The sequence below is a fragment of the Bombina bombina genome, chromosome 1 (assembly GCF_027579735.1).
Source record: "Bombina bombina isolate aBomBom1 chromosome 1, aBomBom1.pri, whole genome shotgun sequence".
In the NCBI taxonomy this organism is placed as follows: Eukaryota; Metazoa; Chordata; class Amphibia; order Anura; family Bombinatoridae; genus Bombina; species Bombina bombina.
The window spans coordinates 685,916,516-685,937,929 of record NC_069499.1 but is presented as its reverse complement, the minus strand read 5'-3'; the positions used below and the strand labels follow the sequence as shown (position 1 = coordinate 685,937,929).

The 21,414-nt window shown below is 35.2% G+C and overlaps 1 protein-coding gene across 1 annotated transcript in view; it reads left to right on the top strand.

Annotated features, from left to right (window-relative positions):
• Positions 1 to 21,414, top strand: part of IL1RAPL2 (interleukin 1 receptor accessory protein like 2) — a 1,497,664-nt gene that overhangs the window by 125,394 nt on the left and 1,350,856 nt on the right. The window contains exon 2 of the mRNA XM_053699168.1: positions 13,223 to 13,326. Within this exon, the coding sequence (XP_053555143.1) occupies positions 13,245 to 13,326 (82 nt within the window). The 5' untranslated portion in view covers positions 13,223 to 13,244. The remainder of the gene's footprint in view (positions 1 to 13,222; positions 13,327 to 21,414) is intronic.

Below are 21,414 nucleotides of genomic sequence, written 5' to 3'. Positions count from 1 at the left end.
CCCCTTTGCAAGACATATTTTTAGAATTATGATAGGGGATTGATGGCACTGGTGAGATTTCTTATATAATCTCACAACCCCAGAGAGCTTTGTAGAATTTCCCTCTAAGAGAGAACAGAAATCAGGAGTTTCTCTGATATTTTGGTTTAAGCAAGAACTTAAAGGGACATGGTCAAAATTAAACTTATTATTCAGATCATGCAGTTTTGAAAAGCTTTCCAATTTATTTCACTTATCAAAGTTACAGCTTTCTCTTGAAGCTTAGCTTCTATCTATGAGGGCATACTGAATTAGGCTTAGGACGGAGTATGCAAACATCTTCAACTTTATGTATAACATTGTTAAAAATATTGTTGCAAACACTGCTGCCAATGGAGGCACCCATAATAAGACGGAGGGGCATAAAGTAAATTAAATAAGGTAAATGTTAAGCTATAAGTAAATTGGATTTTTTTTAATTGTACATTTAATTCTGATAATCATGTCCCTTTAATATTTAGCATGAATAGAACATTTGTTTGCCATTAAACAATTTAATTTATTGGCAATTAGTTGCCCGAAACCACTAAAAACAGCCATTAGAAATGTTAAGGCCCACAGCAATGGTGTTTAACAGAAGAAATGCAGATGAGAGTCACTCCCACTAAATTAACCATAAAACTCTCTTTAGCTACTTTACAGTTATGGTACAATTTTATGTGAAGCAATTCTGCATGAATGTCCCATTGGGGTTTTTATTACACAGAGAGCACATTGTATTTTGATACAGTTAAATGTAGATGTCAGATTTACTTGTAATTGAACATTTGGTTTTAATTGTATTGCATGGCTGTCGTGTTTAAAAAAAATGTATTTAAGGCTAAAACCAAAACGAGAGCTACCTTACTGCATTAATAAGTGATATAAGTGATGAGAGCAAAGTGGGAAAGTAATTTGAGCTTCTCCACTTGAAAGGCATTCTACCTAGTATAGCCTTGTCATAGCAATTATCTGTCATATTTAGTACAATTATGCCTTTTTTAACTGTCTTGTCAAGATGGCCTTCCTAGGTTTGATACATTATGGAAAGGTTAACATAAAATGAATATTAATTCCTTTATTAACCACTGACTCACAGCACAGTCTGAAATTTCTTTATATGTCCTTTTGCTCAAATGAAAAGGGTCAAGACCCCAGAATGCTACATGGCAGAGATTTTTTTTTTGTAGAAGAATATGAAACTCTTGACCAATATATTGTGTAATAAAGAGGCAGAGACAGAGGATAACTCCCCTGAGTTTACATCAATAAGGAGATGATGTTAATGAGAATACACTTCAGTTTATAATTTAAAGGTGCAAGGAACACAGGTCTATTATGTACAAAAAGTGCATATTTTAAAAAAGAAAATGTATTTTACATGAAGAATTAGTTATATGATGTGTGTAAATGTTCATTGCTATTCTGTTGCATTGATCCACTGTTCTTCAACAATACAATTAGAAGTTTGACTTGATTTCATTAAAGGCAATTGACAAAAATGGATTTCCTTAAATAAATAGTTATTTATATTTAAAAAAATTACACCATGTGATCTGTTTTCAATAATTAATAATGCATAATGCCAACTTTGGAAATGTGTTCCCTTTACTATTAAGCTTAAAGAGGCATAAAAGTCAAAATTAAACTTTTGAGGTTCAGATTAAGCATGTGATTTTCAAATACTTTTCAAATTACTTTTATAATAAAATTTACGTTTTTGAAAAGGATATCTAGATATGCTCAGGACCAACAATGCACTACTGCGATCTAGCTGATAATTGGGGGCTATGCACATAGACCTACTGTTATTGGCTCACCAGATGTGTTCAGCTAGCAACCAGTTGTTGTGAAATGTTCCTCATTCATTTTATAACAAGTCGATATTTTTACCGACAGTAGCCCAATTGTACAGAATATTATTATTAGGTTTAAACAGTAAGAGCCAATCATCATGCATATCCCGGAATGTGACAGATAGCTCAGCATGCTAAGGCACTGTGGCTGAGCGCTGTAGCAACCCAAGGGTTGCAGGTTTGATCCCCCGCGAGGTCCACTCAGCCTTTCATCCTTCCGAGGTCGATAAAAATGAACAGCGCCTTGAGACCCTAATGGGTGATTAGCCTCGCTTTACAAGTACCCAATACATACATACATACAATGTAAATCCAACAAATCTTTGGAAATATTAAAAAAACTAATAATAAAAAAGGCCTTTTACAGAGAAAGTGTACACAGTCACACAACTTGCATATATACAGCCAGATTACGAGTTTGGCGTTATGAATGAAAAAGCATCATTATGGCCCATAACGATGCTTTTTCCCTACCATTGCTATTACAAGTCTTGTCAGAATAGCTGTACCCCACACTTTTTTGGCCGTCATGCAATGTCAGTACCGCACTTTTAAAAAAGTCCTTTTTCAATGGGACTTCCATATCGCCGGTATTCCGAGTTTTGCGGTGAGCCCAAAAAGTGAGCGGTACAGCCTAAAATGACAAGATCCGTACCCCCATCTAAACTCAATAGTTATGAGTTTTACGTTACAAAGCTGTAGCATAAAACTCATAACTAAACTGCTACAAAGTACATTAACACCCATAAACTACCTATTAACCCCCAAACCGAGGCCCTCCCGCATCGCTAACACTAAAATACAAATCAAATATTAACTCCTAATCTGCCACTCCAGACATCGCCACCACTTAAAAAATGTATTACCCCCTATTCCACCGCTTCCCGACATCGTCCCCACTATAATAAAATTATTAACCCCTAAACTGCCACCCTACCACATAAAAAACACTATTTAAATATTATTAGCCCCTAATCTACCGTCTGCCCACTCTGATAAACCTATTAACCCCTAAACCTAACCCTAACCGTAATGTAACCCTAACACCCCCTAACGTAAATATAATTAAAATAAATCTAAATAAAACCTACTATTATTACCTAAATAATTCATATTTAAAACTAAATACTTACCTGTAAAATAATCCCAGAACTAGCTACAATATAACTAATAGTTACATTGTTTCTATCTTAGGTTTTATTTTTATTTCACAGGTAAGTTTGCATTTATTTTAACTAGGTAGACTAGTTATTAACTATTTACTAGCTACCTAGTTAAAATAAATACAAATGTACCTGTAAAATAAAACCTAACCTGCCTTACACTAAAACCTAACATTACAATAAAATTAAATACAATTAATAAAATACAATTATCTAAAGTACAAAAAATAATAAACACTAAATTACACAAAATAAAAAAAGAAATTATTAAAAATAAAAATTAATTACTCCTAATCTAATAGCCCTATTAAAATAAAAAAGTCCCCCCAAAATAATAAAAACCCCTAGCCTACACTTAACTGCCAATGACCCTTAGAAATCAACCCCCCCAACAGTAAAACCCACCACCCACACAACCAAACCCCCCAAATAAAATCCTATCTAAATAAACTTATGCTCCTCATTGCCCTGAAAAGGACATTTGGATGGGCATTGCACTTAAAATGGCATTTAGCTCTTTTACATTGCCCAAAACCCTAAGCTAAAAATAAAACCCACCCAATAAACCCTTAAAAAAAACTAACACTAACCCCCGACGATCAGTCTTCAAAAACTGTAAGTGGGACATTCATCCTCATCTAGGTGGCAGAAGTCTTCATCGAAGCCGGCAGAAGTCTTCATCCAAGCGGGCAGAAGTTTTCATCCAGGCGGCATCTTCTATCTTCTTCCATCCGGCACGGAGTGGGTCCATCTTCAAGACATCCGGCGCAGAGCATCCTCTTCTTCTGGTGGCTGTTGAAAAATGAAGTTTCCCTTTAAATGATGTCATCCAAGATGGCGTCCCTTACATTCCGATTGGTTGATAGAACCAATCGGAATGTAAGGGAAAAAAAAATCCTATTGGCTGTTGCAATCAGCCAATAGGATTGAGCTTGCATTCTATTGGCTGATTGGAATAGCCAATAGAATGCAAGCTCAATCCTATTATCCTATTTTTTTGTATTTTGTTAATTTAATTTATTTAATTTTATTGTAATGTTAGGTTTTAGTGTAAGGCAGGTTAGGTTTTATTTTACAGGTACATTTTGTATTTATTTTAACTAAGTAGCTAGTAAATAGTTAATAACTATTTACTAACTAGTCTACCTAGTTAAAATAAATACAAACTTACATGTGAAATAAAAATAAAACCTAAGATAGATACTATTAGTCATATTGTAGCTAGCTTAGGGTTTATTTTACAGGTAAGTATTTATTTTTAAATAGGAATTATTTAGTTATTAATAGTAGGTTTTATTTAGAATTATTTTAATTATGTTAAAGTTAGAGGTGTTGGGGTTAGGGTTAGACTTAGGGTTACGTTAGGGGTTAATATATTTATTTAGTGTTAGTGATGTGGGAGGCTAGAGGTTTAGGGGTTAATAACTTTAGTATAGTGGCGGCGGTGACATTGGGGGTGGCAGATTAGGGGTTAATAAGTGTAGGTAGGTGGCGGCGACATAGGAGGCGGCAGATTAGGGGTTAATAAGTGTAATGTAGGTGTCGGCAATGTAGGGGACAGCAGATAAGGGGTTAATATGTGTAGGTAGGTGTCGGCGACATTGGGGGCGGCAGATCAGGGGTTAATAAATTTAATGTAGGTGTCGGGGATGGCAGATTAGGGGTTAAGTGTAGGTTGGTGTCGGCGATGTTGGGGGCGGCAGATTAGGGGTTAATAAGTGTAATGTAGGTGTCGGCGATGTAGAGGGTGGCAGATTAGGGGTTAATAAGTGTAGGTAGGTGTCGGCGACGTTGAGGCAGCAGATTAGGGGTTAATAAGTGTAGGTAGGTGTCGGCGACGTTGGGGGTGGCAGATTAGGGGATAATAAGTGTAATATAGGTGGAGGCGATGTCGGCTGATTAGGGGTGTTTAGACTCAGGGTTTATGTTAGGGTGTTAGGTTTAAACTTACATTTTTTCCCCCCATAGACATCAATGGGGCTGCGTTACGCGATTGCAGGTGTTAGGCTTTTTTTTTAGCCGGCTCTCCCCATCGAAGTCTATGGGGAAATCACGCATGAGCACGTCAAAACACCGCTTGTATTTGGGTGAAGCATGGAGCTCAACGCAACCATATCGCCCGCACAAGCTGTTTTTTGCAAACCTGTAATAGCAGTGCTATGAAAGGTGAGCGGTGAAAATAACTTGCAAATTATTAGCGAGCCAGCCATAACGCAAAACTATAGTTTTTAATATTGTGTTATATTAGAAAAAAATACATATGATGATGTAATTGTGAGCAATCATGATACCATATTTTTTGCATCTACTTTTATCATATAGACAGCACAGCTTAGACTAATTTAATTGTAGCATATTATTATTATTATTATTATCGGTTATTTGTAGAGTGCCAACAGATTCTGCAACGCTTGGAAATTGGACACTTTACCTGGCACAGTTCATCATAGTATATTTTCATTTTGATATTTCACTGTGGCCCTATATCTGGCACATTTCTCTGACACTTCAGAGTGCTATACACATAACATGGCACTTTCCATGTGACACACTTTGCATCAAATATTCTTTACGTCAAATATACACTCACCGGTCACTTTGTTAGGTACACCTGTACACCTGTTCAATTGCTTCGTAGCATTCTATTGGCTGATTGGAACAGCCAATAGAATGCGAGCTCAATGCTATTGGCTGATTGGATCAGCCAATAGGATTGAAGTTCAATCCTATTGGCTGATTGCATCAGCCAATAGGATTTTTTCAAACCTTAATTCCGATTAGCTGATAGAATTCTATCAGCCAATCGGAATCTAAGGGACGCCATCTTGGATGACGTCATTTAAAGGAACCTTCATTCGTCGTTAGTCGTCAGAAAGAAGAGGATGCTCTGCGTCGGATGTCTTGAAGATGGACCCGCTCCACGCCGGATGGATGAAGACTTCTGCCCATCTGGAGGACCACTTCTCCCGGCTAGGATGAAGACTTCTCCCGGCTTCTTTGAGGATGGATGTCCGGTCTTCAAAACTGTAAGTGGATCTTCAGGGGTTAGTGCTAGGTTTTTTAAGGATTTATTGGGTGGGTTTTATTTTTAGGTTAGGGTTTGGGGTGCAATAGAGCTAAATGCCTTTTTAAGGGCAATGCCCATACAAATGCCCTTTTCAGGGCAATTGGGAGCTTAGTTTTTTTTAGTTAGGGTTTTACCGTTGGGGGGTTGTTTGTATTTTTTTTTACAGGTAAAAGAGCTGATTTCTTTGGGGCAATTTTTTTATTTTGATAGGGCTATTAGATTTGGTGTAATTTGTTTAAATATCTTGTAATTTGTTTTTTATTTTGTGTAATTTAGTGTTTGTTTTTGTAATTTAGGTAATTGTATTTAATTTAGTTAATTGCATTTAATGTAGGTAATTTATTTAATTGTAGTGTAGTGTTAGGTGTTAGTGTAACTTAGGTAAGGTTTTAATTTACAGGTAAATTTGTATTTATTTTAACTAGGTAGTTAGTAAATAGTTAATAACTATTTACTAACTAGTCTACCTAGTTAAAATATATACAAACTTGCCTGTAAAATAAAAATAAACCCTAAGCTAGATACAATGTAACTGTTAAATTGTAGCTAGCTTAGGGTTAATTTTACAGATAAGTATTTAGTTTTAAATAGGAATTATTTATTTAATGATAGTAGGTTTTCTTTAGATTTATTTTAATTATATTTAAGTTATGGGGTGTTAGGGTTAGACTTAGGTTTAGGGGTTAACAAATATAGTATAGTGGCGGCGACGTTGGGGGCGGCATATTAGGGGTTAATAAATGTAGGTAGGTGGCAGCGATGTTAGGGACAGCAGATTAGGGGTTAATAATATTTAACTAATGTTTGTGAGGCAGGAGTGCGGGGGTTTAGGGGTTAATATGTTTAGTGATGGCAATGTCGGGAGCGGCAGATTAGGGGTTAATATTTTATTTTAGTGTTTGCGATGCGGGAGGGCCTCGGTTTAGAGGTTAATAGGTAGTTTATGGGTGTTAGTGTACTTTTTAGCACTTTAGTTATGAGTTTTATGCTACAGCTTTGTAGTGTAAAATTCATAACTACTGACTTTAGAATGCGTTACAAATCATGCAGGATAGGCTGTACCGCTCACTTTTTGGCCAAAAAAAAAAGCTTGTAATACAGGCGCTATGGAAGTCCCATTGAAAATAGACTATACGCAAATTGCGTAAGTTGATTTGCGGTAAGGCCAAAAAAGTGTGCGGGACAGCTGTACCTACAAGACTCGCGGTAGTAAAAAAGCAGCATTATGAGGCTTAATGCTGCTTTTTTACTCATAACGCAAGATTCGTAATCTAGCGTATAGGATAGCTATTGATTTACATTGTGCGTTGTTAGCACTCAAAAGCATTAACACTTTTGCGCTCCACTATGATCTAGCTCTAAATGGTTGCCTTGAAAGTGCAAACCACTGAGTATCCCTTGCCAATGCTCCAGGTACCCCCGGAGGTGCATTTACAACAGATTGTGAAACAAGACAGTAGTGCATTGATGATCTGGAGCGGCAAGTGTTAAATACATTGTTATAGAAAAGCACTTTATTTTTGAGCTTGTATGTTCCTTTAACAAATTTACATATGTTTGGTTCCTGTTACCAATCAATGACTTTGTGTTTCCTTTTCTAGCTTATGAGTCTTTGGAGATATGTTATTTTCATTGTTTTTAGCTTGCTATTAATAAGTGTAACAATATAGTTTGTGTTTTAGCATAGCCTAAGAAAAAATAGACAACAAATATTTTATATATATATATATATATTATTTTACATATTATTTAGTTTAGTTTTGTGTATTTCTATCTCTAATATATTTCATCACATCTGTTGTCTTACATTCTTCAGCAGTTTTACTTATACTAATCTCACTTTCTGATTTGTTCTCTCTGTTTAAAGGAACATGAAACACACATTTTTTCTTTCATGATTCAAACAGAACATACGATTTTAAACAACTTTCTCATATACTTCTATTATAAAATTTTGTTTGTTCTCTTGGTATCTTTTTTGAAAAGCAAGGCTGTAAGCCCAGGGTCGTGCTTTTGCCTGTTGCACTATATGGCAGCAAGAATGTTATTTGTTTTCAAGAGCACTATTTCCTGCCATGTAGTGGTCCTGACACCTACCTAGGTATCCCTTCAACAAAGAAGATTTGATAATAGAATTAAATTGGAATGTTTTCTTAAATGTGCATGTTCTTTCCGAATCCTATCCCTTTAAGGTTTCTGTTTGTATATTTGTTGGTCTTTCACTCTCTGGGGCCGATTTATCAAGGGCCCAATGGCCCCTGATGCCTCTGGCTTGCCGGGAAACAGTAGTTAAAAGGACACTGAACCCTATTTTTTTTCTATTGTGATTCAGATAGAGCATTTAATTTTAAGCAACTTTCTAATTTTCTCCTAGTATCAAATTTTCTTCATTCTCTTGGTATCTTTATTTGATATGCAAGAATTTAAGTTTAGATGCCGGCCCATTTTTGGTGAACAACCTGGGTTGTTCTTGCTGATTGGTGGATAAATTCATCCACCAATAAAAAAGTGCTGTCCAGAGTTCTAAAATTAAAAAAAAGCTTAGATGCCTTCTTTTTCAAATAAAGATAGCAAGAGAATGAAGAAAAATTGATAATAGGAGTAAATTACAAAGTTGCTTAAAATTGCATGCTCTATCTGAATCACAAAAGAAAAAATTTGGGTTCAGTGTCCCTTTAAGAAGCAGCGGTCTTAAGACCACTGTTCCTTAACTCATCCGCCCCCTCGGAGGCTGCGGACAGCAATCAACCAGAACTGCTTGTGCAATGTTAAATGCCGACAGTGAATCGTGTCAGCCCGCCATTTGGTAAATCGGCTCCTCTATATCTTCTGTGTGTCCACATTGACCTTTGTTTCACCTGTGTCATTAATTCGTTCATGTACCTTTTCAGCTATCTGAGTTGTAAGATTCTTTTGAGCCTCCACCTCATAACAAGTTCTCTGTTGAAACTAAAGACCACTGCTTCAGTTAAGACAGAAGGACAAGTAAATTGTCTTAAAATTGTGTAATATTATACAACTTTTGTTTGCTTTGGATTACAAAGATGTGGATTTTTTTCTGAGCTTTTGTTTGCATTCATTCCCATTTGAGGTTTCTTTTTATTAACCATTTAAGTGCTAAGCACTTTCCCACCTGGGTACTAAGCTGTTTTAAGTTTTTTTTATTTTTTGAAATTTTATTTTTTTAACTTTTTTTTTTTTCCAGATCCACAAGACTTACACTGTTTGAAATTTTAGGTGATTACCTTTCCAACGGTGGGTCTTGGGGGTCTGTAGCTGCTTAGATGCCTGAGATACAGGCTTCTAAGCAGCAAGCCCCCTGTCCCTATACTTAACATTGTAAATTTTAAATAAAGTTGCGCGGTGACATCATCACGTCATTGCGTGTGACGTTACCGCACATAACGTGAAGCCCGGCGATGCCTGTCACTATGCAGGTCCAATCGCCGGGGTAGGAGCGGGTGGGAGCCCCCAGATCTCCCTCAAAGTGGGAGAGTGCTAGCGACGGCTTCGAGCCATCACGTCCTTAGCACCTGAGTGGGACACTCTGTGATGGCTCAGAGCCGTTGTTAGCTGTGAAAGGGTTAATAAACAGTTTATCTTAAAATTGTATGCTCTATCTGAATCATGAAAGTTTATTTTTGACTTTAGTACAATGGTAATTTATAGTGTATCTGTCATCTATCTATTTATCATCTATCTGTTTGCATGTGTGCCAATCCAGAAGTGTTTATTTGTTTAAAGGGACATCTAGGTCAAAATTAAACTTTAATGATTCAGATAGAGGTTGACATTTTAAACAACTTTCCAATTTACTTCCATTAACAAAATGTGCACAGTCTTTTTATATTTACACTTTTGAGTCATCAGCTCCTACTGAGCATGTGCAAGAAGTCACATCATATACTGTATGTATATTTATTTGTGATTTGCTGATAGCTGTCACATGGTACAGGAGGAGTGGAAATAGACATAACTTTGAAATTTGTCAGTAAAAAATATACTACTCATTTAAAGTTCAGACTAAGTGCTATTGCATTGTCTTTTTATTGTGCATTTGCTGATTATGCAGTTCCACTGTATTTACTGGTCCTTTAAGGGGAGGAAGAGTTTGCCTTGTTTAGAAATATAAATATTCCAGCAGAAAAGAAGTGCATTTCCTATATATTTATATGTGGGGAACATATAAAAAATCTCACTATGGATCCATCCATGAACAAACATCATTAAGACTTACCTAAAATCAAAGATATTCCTGATATTCCTGTTGTGGTCAGTGGTTGGTGGCCAACAGGGTATGTAGCACTTTGGTTGTATGGATTTGCTTTTCAAATACACTCTGAGCATATTGTGAGGTTCAGTGATAACACACCATTCACATATAAGTTCAGATTTTTATGAGATTATGTTTCACAGTGTGACAAAAGCAAACGTAAATTGCACACACTCATTCCCATTTTTAAGCAGCACCTTATAATGTTATGTTTTTCTGTGGAACACAGTAGACATATTTCACATTCAGCTCCATTTAAAAAATGTTTAATGTCATTTAATGTACTAAATGTGACCAAACATAAATCTATTGCTTCATAAAACTTTACGTTTCCCACAACCCTGAAATATCCTGAAAATTTCATTGATTTTGGTGGCCTACAATGCAAATCAGTTACATTAAGTGCTCTTTTGAGTGTTGTTATAGCTGCTTAATGTGTCCGAATGTGCATAACCATAAATCAATTACCTCATAACTGTCCACAGCACGTATTTCTCATTACCTGCAGATAAATAGAAAATTCCATGAATGTTAGTGACACACATTGCGGATGATTAAAATCAAGGACTGCTTTTATGAAGCGTACTGTTGCCCACTTTACAAATTAGTGCCCAATTATTAAAAATATATAATATTGTGCAATATATGTTGTCCAGTAAATGTAATGGTTTAGAATTGCAGTCTTAGGTTTCTCATTTTATTAAACATGTATTGCACTATAGGGTTGCCACCCAGTCGGTATATTACCAACACAGCCAGCATTTTTTAAGGTTTAGGTCAAAGTTGAAAATAAAGATTCAATTTAGAAATAAAGAAGCTTTCAGGATGAAACTTCTTCTAAGTGTATTAAATGATAAACCAATGATCATTTAATGTACGGCTTAGCAGCTTCATTTTCTAATATATGTTGCCTAATTTATGCAAATTGATGCCAATGAGCATAGCCAGTGTTTTTTGTCCCAACAAAGGTGGCAGCAATATTCCACAAACATACAAACAACAAAGCTTTTTGTGGCCTGTTTACGCCATGTGAACAAAAACTTTCCAGCATGGAGAGAAATCATGCAAACTCTTTATTTATTTTTTTATACCTTATATTGTAATGTAGGTGTCTCTTCTTCATGTCCAGAACCTGCATAAATATTACTCACGATAAAAATGTCATTTGTAAAATTATTTGAAGAAACTCTGCACTGATGAAACTTTTTAGATCATCTCACTTTAACAGAGAGATTTAGATCATTGGGCCATTAATGTCTTAAGGGACTAAAATTCCCTTTGGTGATCTTCAGATTGGAACTGGCTTAGTTAAAGGTGCAGAGCTTTCCGTTAGAGATAAATCATGACGTTGTTAAAATAATTACTGCCTAACTCTGCAGTGGGTGCAAGGGTAGGACAGGGCCAACAAGGTCTGTTAGGAATTGTCCTTCAAACTCTCAGATGGACCACAAGTTCTGCAAAACATTTTAATTAACTTTTAATGCTTTTCAATAAAATCCAACATAACAAACTATATATCCCACCTTTGTTTAATTTGATAGGAAATTATAGCATTCCATTTATAGTTATAATCTGTTAACATCAGACTTAGAATGACCTATGTTTGTGTGATGAAAGATCTTCTTTATTATGTAACATTTCATAGTGCATATATTAATTTCAAAAGCTGAAAAAAACTATAAAGTAACTTGTTAAAGACACTGGGGTCCATTTATCATTGTGCGGACAGACATGATCCGCTATAGCGAACCATGTCCGCCGCACATCAATAAATGCTAACAGCATACGCTGTTGGCATTTATCATTGCACCAGCAGTTCTTGTGAACTGCTGGTGCAATGCCACCCCCTTCAGATTTGCGGCCAATTGGCCGCTAGCAGGGGTGTCAATCAGCCCAATCGTACATGATCGAGCGGATTGCTATACGCCGCCTCAGAGGCGGCGTATGAGTTAAGGAGCAGCGGTCTTAAGACCGCTGCTTCTTAACTCCTGTTTCCGGCGAGTCTGAAGGTTCCCGTGGAAACAAGGGAAACAGGGGCCATTCGGCCCTTGTTACATAGACCCCTATAACTGGTAATATTCACTTAATAAAAGAAAAAAATCAAAAGTCAATGCATTCTGCATATAATCACAATGAATATATCATCAACATTATATTATATTGCCTAGATGAGTCCAAGAAAAAGCTTCTAGAGTCAAAAACATTAATTAGTTAACATAAAGATTGCAGTGCACACAGTCACCCACCACATCCTCCATGCTGCTCTGTTGATCCAGATATTACTGCTTCTGCCCTCATTATGTGAAGGTAGGAGCAAAGCCACTTTTTAGTAAGTTTCTCATTAAGGAATAGAGAAATAAAATGCGGGTGTCAAATGTTTAACCTCTTTGAAGATGATAAGTTCATAGATAAAAAAGAAAATGTGTTTGGAAATAAAAGTCTCTAACAAAATAGAGCATTTAATCTTTTACACTAGAATGTCACTTTACATCTTTATATCCAACTTGAATGGATAAACGTTAGAGATCCTTGGAATAGGTGGTATTGGGCATTAGAAGAAGAAAGACAGAGACATGGATAGTGCTCTGGACCTATGCAAAAAAAATTGCCTAAAAAGTTTATGCTGTTGGTATCTTAGAGTGTTAAGAGTTCTATGTCAATAGCTGGGGGTGCTCTCAGAACCACCAATTGGACTCTCAGATAGTTATTGGATTCAACCTATATCTATCATAAGAAAGATCATACTTATTATTCATAATATACGCACATTATATCTCAACATATTATCTAGTGATGCAGGGCTATGATTTTGTTTTAATTATATTTTCTGGTTTATATCTTTTAGACTAATGGAAAGGTGGTAAAAGATGAGGCCTTCAGTGTTCCTGGCTCTTATGATTTTTTCTGCAGTAAGTGCTGATGTAAAACTGGTATCAAAAAGAAACTCAGGTAAGGTGATTGGCTTTATTCGTTCTTCGTTTCGCTGCATTTTCCTACATTAACATTTTTTCCTGATCCAGTTGCTAATATCATGTTACAGTGATATGTTTATAGAATTTCAAATAATTGTAATTCTGACTTGTTATTAGGAAACAGTTAATTTACTAAAATGTTTTTTTTATGCTATTCAAACGTATAATAGGCGATCCCTTTCACTATTATAGCTGTTTTCATAGTTAAAAGTGATTGTAAAGTTTAAGGAATTAGTGCTCAGTATCTAAAAATACTATTATAAACAGGGGCAATTTAATTCATTAAACTACAAACACGCTTTTTTTTTTTTTTTTTAAAACACTTACCATTTGTTACGGTAAGCAGCCAGCTAATCCTCCGCCTGCTTCTTCTTCTGTATTTTGCAGAATAATGACGAATCCGGCTTCCTCCAATCATTGGTTTCCCCCATTGGTGTCCAGCTCATGGGGCATGCAATGATTGGCGGAAGCTGGATTCATCAATGTGCAAAATACAGAAGGAAATGCAGGTGGAGGATCAGCAGTCTGTTTACCGTAAGGAAATGGTATATTTTTTAAAAAGCGTGTTTGTAAAGTTTAATGGATTAAAGTGCCCCTGTTTTTAAAAGTATTTTAAGATAATGGGCACTAGTTTCTTAAACTTTCCAATCACTTTAAATAAGATAAATTAATAAATATCTATCAATGATTATAAATATCAAAATACACGGTTATAATTATAACTTTTACTAAATATAAAAATCCTTTATAAAAGATACTTTTTGTAAAGAAAAAAGTTTCATACACATAACATATCTCTGAGTCGATAAATTAATGATCCAGAAACATATTTCTGAATTATTTATTCAGACTAGGTTTATACTAAAGCTATACTAAATCTTATAACCCACCCTGGCCAATGGCCGCTCCTATTACCACTTACACTTAGTTTTTTTTGTTCAGCTTCAGTCTTCCCCAAGATGGATTACCATTAAAGGGACATTAAACTGCTGAGTACAACTACAATAACAGAATGGTTACTATGCACCGTTATTGTTTTTTCTCCTGTACCTGCAGCTGTCTTCAAAGTTATTCTCTTATTTTAACCCCTTACAAGTGTTAGGGAAACTCTGCATCTTCACACTGGGCGTCGCCATATTGAACCTTATTTTTGTTATGTAACTTTTAAACTGTGCAAAAAACTGCAAAAATGTAACTCTTCCCCTCTCTTTTATGTGAACTAAACTGAAGTGAAAGAAACGGCTGGCAACAAGCCAGTAACATCACAGATCTGTGAAACTGCACTGCTTCTGTCACAGGCTGTAACAATACATGAGCTACAAGATGGCGGCACCCAGTATATAATGCTGGGTTCAGCAATGAGTTAAAATAAGAGAACGACTTTAGAGACAGCTGCAGGTACAATAGCATGGTAAGTAGTAGCCCTGATAATGTAGTTGAACCCAGCCGTTTAATGTCCCTTTAAGACTGATGTGTTGGTACAGTCACTGCTAAACCAGATGATGATCCAAATGCTGTTAGTCAAACTGGTTTCCCATGTACATTCATGCACCTCTAAGAACCAAGCGACTTGCCCTAAAAATCAATGCAGTTGCTGTCATTTGGACAATATTACAATTTACGGGCTAATTACTTAATCACCAAGAAGCTTATTTCTTACAGGTGTAGCCAACATAATTCTATATATATATATATATATATATATATATATATATATATATATATATATATATATATATATATATATATATATATATATATATATATATATATATATATATATATACACACACACATATACACACATAAATATAAACATATGTGACCAAACGTGATGTTTAACAGAGTAATTATGTTATCATATAGTAATATCCATATATGTATCCTAATCAATCCAAATTTTAATGAAGCTGTGCCAAGCCTAGAAAAAGTTTATTTGAAAATGATACCGACATAAAAATATCTAGTATAACATATAACTAGTTTATATTTTGTTGTAATGACAGGTCCACTTTAATGGGCCCATTAAAAATCATTACAATAACAATTTCAGTTGTCATGGTTTCCAGTAACAATTATCTACCCCTTAGAGTACACTAATACATTTTCTAATTTGCATCGGGATAAAATGCAATAAGTATTAAATTTGTGTTTTATTTCACACCAGGGTTACATTAAAAGTAGTATATGTAGAAAATTGTATTTGAAACTAAACTGTATTTTGTGTAGAGACTTGGTGATGTTTTTCACTATCTGATAAATTGATTAGATTACAATTAATGTAGGAGAAAATGACAATCAACACAGTAAACTGTTGGCATGTTTGATAAAATGCATATGGAGAATGTGTAAATGCACACTATGCAATGTCAATACAAGATTGCAATCTAAATGTTATCTTAGTGTTAGAAGTTGTTTTTGCATTAGATTTTGTTTGTTTCAGATATAAATTTAGTTTGGTGCACAAATACGGTAAGCATATAAATATGTAGGCTCTGTCTTATTACAATTAGACCAATGTTGGGCACATTTTATGTCCTAAATTTATGGTTGTAACAGTAATGTTAAAAATTTCCTTTATTATTGCACATTGGTGCATAAAAAAATAAAAAATAAAAGCAAGCTCTGTATTAATCCCAAAGCAATGTGCTTGAAATTCCAATGTGCTACATGATGCCATCTCATAGACTCCTTAGAATATATGGCTTTGTAGATACCGCTAATCATGGAATGCTAAATTGACTGCTAAAACCTGGAATTTGTTAAAGGAACATGAAACCCCAATTTTTTCTTTCATGATTTAGAAAGAGTGTGCAGTTTTGAACAACTTTCTAATTTACTTCTATTATCTAATTTGTTTCATTTTCTTGATATTCTTTGCTGAAAAGCATATCTAGATATGCTCAGTAGCTGCTGATTGGTAGATGCATATAGATGCCTTGTGTGATTGTCTCACCCTTGTGCATTGCTATTTCTTAAACAAAGGATATCTAAAGAATGAAGCAAATTAGATAATAGAAGTAATTTGGAAAGTTATTTAAAATTGTATTCTCTACCTGAATCATGAACTATTTTTTGGGGGTTTAGTGTCCCTATAAAGTAGTTCACACATTCATTTCTTTGGGCTCGATTTATCAAGCAATCTGCTGCCAGAATTTACCATTGCACAGGAGCGCAGCCAATCACATGCGGGCAGGAACTGTCAATATCCCTTGCCAGATGAGATTGGGGAGATTGAAATTCTCCACCTAAGAGGGGAAGAAGAGGGTAGGAAGCAGCGGTCTGATGACCGCTGCTTGATAAATACTGACTGTAGATTCTCTTGTGAGAACCTGCAGTCATAGGGGAGAAGGCTTGATAAATCTAGCCCTATGGGTTAAATTTACTAAATGTCGAGCATAGCGAATCATGTCCCCTCAACATCGCTAAATGCTTGTGCGATGCCGCCCCCTGCTCACTGACAGCAGGGGCTGTCAATCATCACGATCGGATTGGGGTGATTTCAATCCTCAACTAAAAGTTGTCGGACAGGTTAAGGAGCAGCAGTCTGAAACAAGCCTGAAACGATGGGACTCCGAAGCAGCTTCATAAATGGAGCCCTTTATATCACTCACTACAACCGCTTAAAGGGACATTAAACACTAAGGGCCAGATTATGAATGCAGCGCAAATTATTTACACTTTAGCTTGAGCTTTAATTGCGCTAGACGTAAGCTTTTTGCGATTGTCAGGTTGCGCTCATATTACAAGTTAAAATTAAACTGTTTTCATACTTGCGCTAACCCAACAAGCACAAAAAGCTGAAGTTAGAATATCATGTGCATGTTCACGTATTCGCCCATAGAAATCAATAAAGAAAAAAGTTGAAAAACACCCCACTCTCGCGCAAACCTGATCAACTATTTTCATTTGTGTTAACTCAACATGAAAATATGAATATTTCACATTCCACATTCCAAAGTTCTTCAAATAACTGAATATGTTCAATTTATTAATAAATACTTATTTCTACATATATCTGATGGTATTTTGGTTCAATATATATCTACTAGTCCTAAAGCCCGTGTACACGGGCCATTTTTTGTAGTACAGCGGTCCCACCTCGCTCGCTCGCTCTCGCACTCTAATTATATTATAGCTATTTTAGGATTTATATTTATTTTACAGGTAACTTTGTATTTATTTTAACCAGGTACAATAGCTATTAAATAGTTAAGAACTATTTAATAGCTAAAATAGTTAAAATAATTACAAAATTACCTGTAAAATAAATACTAACCTAAGTTACAATTAAACCTAACACTACACTATCAATAAATTAATTAAATAGAATTCCTACAAATAAATACAATTAAATAAACTAGCTAAAGTACAAAAAATAAATAGCTACAATATAAATTATAATTATATTATAGATATTTTAGGATTTATATTTATTTTACAGGTAACTTTGTATTTATTTTAACCAGGTACAATAGCTATTAAATAGTTAAGAACTATTTAATAGCTAAAATAGTTAAAATAATTACAAAATTACCTGTAAAATAAATCCTAACCTAAGTTACAATTAAACCTAACACTACACTATCAATAAATTTATTAAATACAATTCCTACAAATAACTACAATTAAATAAACTAACTAAAGTACAAAAAATAAAAAAGAACTAAGTTACAAAAAATAAAAACATATTTACAAACATAAGAAAAATATTACAACAATTTTAAACTAATTACACCTACTCTAAGCCCCCTAATAAAATAACAAAGCCCCCCAAAATAAAAAAATGCCCTACCCTATTCTAAATTACTAAAGTTCAAAGCTCTTTAACCTTACCAGCCCTGAACAGGGCCCTTTGCGGGGCATGCCCCAAAGAATTCAGCTCTTTTGCCTGTAAAAAAAAACATACAATCCCCCCCCCAACATTACAACCCACCACCCACATACCCCTAATCTAACCCAAACCCCCCTTAAATAAACCTAACACTAAGCCCCTGAAGATCTTCCTACCTTATCTTCACCCTGCCAGGTTCACCGATCCATCCTGAAGAGCTCCTCCGATGTCCTGATCCAAGCCCAAGCGGGGGGCTGAAGAGGTCCATGATCCGGCTGAAGTCTTCATCCAAGCGGGAGCTGAAGAGGTCCATGATCCGGATGAAGTCTTCATCCAAGCGGGAGCTGAAGAGGTCCATGATCCGGATGAAGTCTTCTATCAATGGCATCTTCAATCTTCTTTCTTCCGGATCCATCTTGCAGACCTCCGACGCGGAACATCCTCTTCTCCCGATGCCTACTAGCCGAATGACGGTTCCTTTAAGGGACGTCATCCAAGATGGCGTCCCTCGAATTCCGATTGGCTGATAGGATTCTATCAGCCAATCGGAATTAAGGTAGGAATATTCTGATTGGCTGATGGAATCAGCCAATCAGAATCAAGTTCAATCCGATTGGCTTGATAGAATCCGATGCTCTACGCTCCTTTTTTGGAGCCTAACGCAGCCTTTATGTGGACTCTCAATACCAGAGTTATTTTTATGGTGCGGCCAGAAAAAAGCCGGCGTTAGTTTTTCGGGTCGTTACCGACAAAACTCCAAATCTAGCCGTGTGTTTTTTATATTCTTATACAGTCAAGTCCAAAAAAAACCTTTCATGATTCAAATAGGGCATGTGATTTTAAACAACTTTCTAATTTACTTTTATCACCAATTTTGCTTTGTTCTCTTAGTATTCTTTGTTAAAAGCTAAACATAGGATGGCTGATAAACTGATTTCTAAGCCGCTGAAGGCCGCCTCTTATCTCAGCGCATTTTGACAGTTTTTCACAGTTAGACAGTGCTAGTTCATATGTGTCATATAGATAACATTGTGCTCACTCCCGTTTAGCTACAATGCAAGTCTGTCAAAAGAACTGAGATAAGGGTGCAGTCAGCAGAGGCTTAAATACAAGGTAAACAGTGTATTAATATAACAATGATGGTTATGCAAAGCTGGGGAATAGTAAATAAAGGGATTATCTATCTTTTAAAACAATAAACATTTTCAAGTCGACTGTCCCTTTAACAATCAATTAAACTGATTTATTTTATAGAAACATTCCATCCAAATCAGAATGAACTCGGGTGAATTTCAGATCTCAATAGAAGAATTTTTGCAATATATTTGTAATAGCAAAAATGCTTCTAGTAAAAGTTATAGCTGTTTCAAGAGTGTACTTAAAGGGACATATAAAACAACATTTTTTTTCTTTCATGATTCAGAAAAAGTATGTGTTTAAACAAATTTTCTTCTATTATCAAATTTGCTTCATTCTCTTAGTATCATTTGTTGAAGGAGCAGCAGTGCAATACTGGGAGCTAGCGGGACACATCTGAGGAGCTAATGGCAAGTGGCATATATATGCAGCCACAATCAGCAGCTGACTTCCAGTTGTGCACTGCTGCACCTAAGCCCACCTAGGTAGGCTTTTCAATTAGGATACCAACAGAATGAAGGAAATTGAATAACAGCAGTAAACTGAAAAGTTGTTTAAGATCATATAATCTATCTGATTCATGAAATAAAAAAAATTGTTTTGTGTCCCTTTATGTATGCTCTGTGCGTCAGCATTTTAAACACAGCAACTGCTCAGAAAGCTTAAAGTGCTTGTATCATCTGGTAATGACACAATTTGTGTTATTACTTGATGATACAAGCCCCACTAGTTTTTTGAGCAGCTGCAATATTTAAAATGCTGATGCACTGAGAATATCTAACTATGCTGCGCATGCACGTGCAGAGAAAAATGCTAACACTAAAACAGTGATAACTTTTACAAGAAGCATTTTTGCCAATACATGTATATTGTAAATATGTTTCTATCCAAAGATGTAATTAATTTATGTACATTTCAATTTTGACCGTAATTTCCCTTTAAATTAGATATTTTGCACTTTCAAGTTCAAGTATAAGCATCATCAGAATGCTAATATCACATTGAAGTGGAGTTTAGAGCGTTTGTCCTTATAAGCTTAGTACTGTATATATATTTATATTTATATATATATATATATATATGTATGTATATATTCATCTATGTATATATTCATGTATATATGTTTATATATATATATATATATATATATATAATCGCAAAAAGGAAGGCACTCACCGGGTTTAATAAGGATAAAGTTTTATTCCTTATTAAACTCCTTTGGAGTTTTACCTCCGTTTTCAAACTGATATACATATGCATTTTATTCTATTTGAAGAACATTGGAATGGGAAATATTCATAACTACTACGGGTTCAGCGCTGTAGGTCTAATACAGTTGCACGTTAGCATGCAAGCTATAAATGTTGTTGTTTTTTTTCTTCTTAAGCACGCTCCATTGAAGTCTTTGGGGAGAAACCGTTAACAGGTATCCGAAATCCTGAAGTTAGTGCACATCGAGTTTCGCTCACACCCTAACTTTTCACTTGTAATTTGTAATACATGCGCTAAACGCCCACATTTAAAGTTTACTTTTAGTCGTGTTAGCAAGCAAGCTAAAAAAATAATTAGCGTGACACTTGTATTCTGGCCTTTTATCGGTATTCTGCCTTACTGATATAGGTATGATACTAAGTAAATGTTTTTGCAACAGTGTTGCTTTATAGAAGACAGTTCTGTTCTCAGTCACACAGTTAATAAACTCTATTCTATTGCTTTGTAGAATTCATGGAATGAAAATCACTTTCAACATAGGGTGCAACTTACCACATTGTTTCTCAAAGAAAATATATATTTTTTTTATTTTTTTTTTTCTCAAACGGCTTTTGATACACTGAATAAAATCTTTAAAAACTTGCTTGGAATTGTTGAATAGGGAACATGCAGAGGAACCAGTACTTCTGATACAATAACATATTCATGTGTTATTTATAAAACTACTTACATTCTGCACTTTCACATACTCAAATACAGATCTTGTTAACTATGACCTGTAATTGTAAAACCCATTATTGATTGGGCTGATTCCTTTTTTTTCCTTTCTTTGATAAAGGTAAAAGGATAACAAGTACTCTGGTTCTGACTAAATCGCTTGCT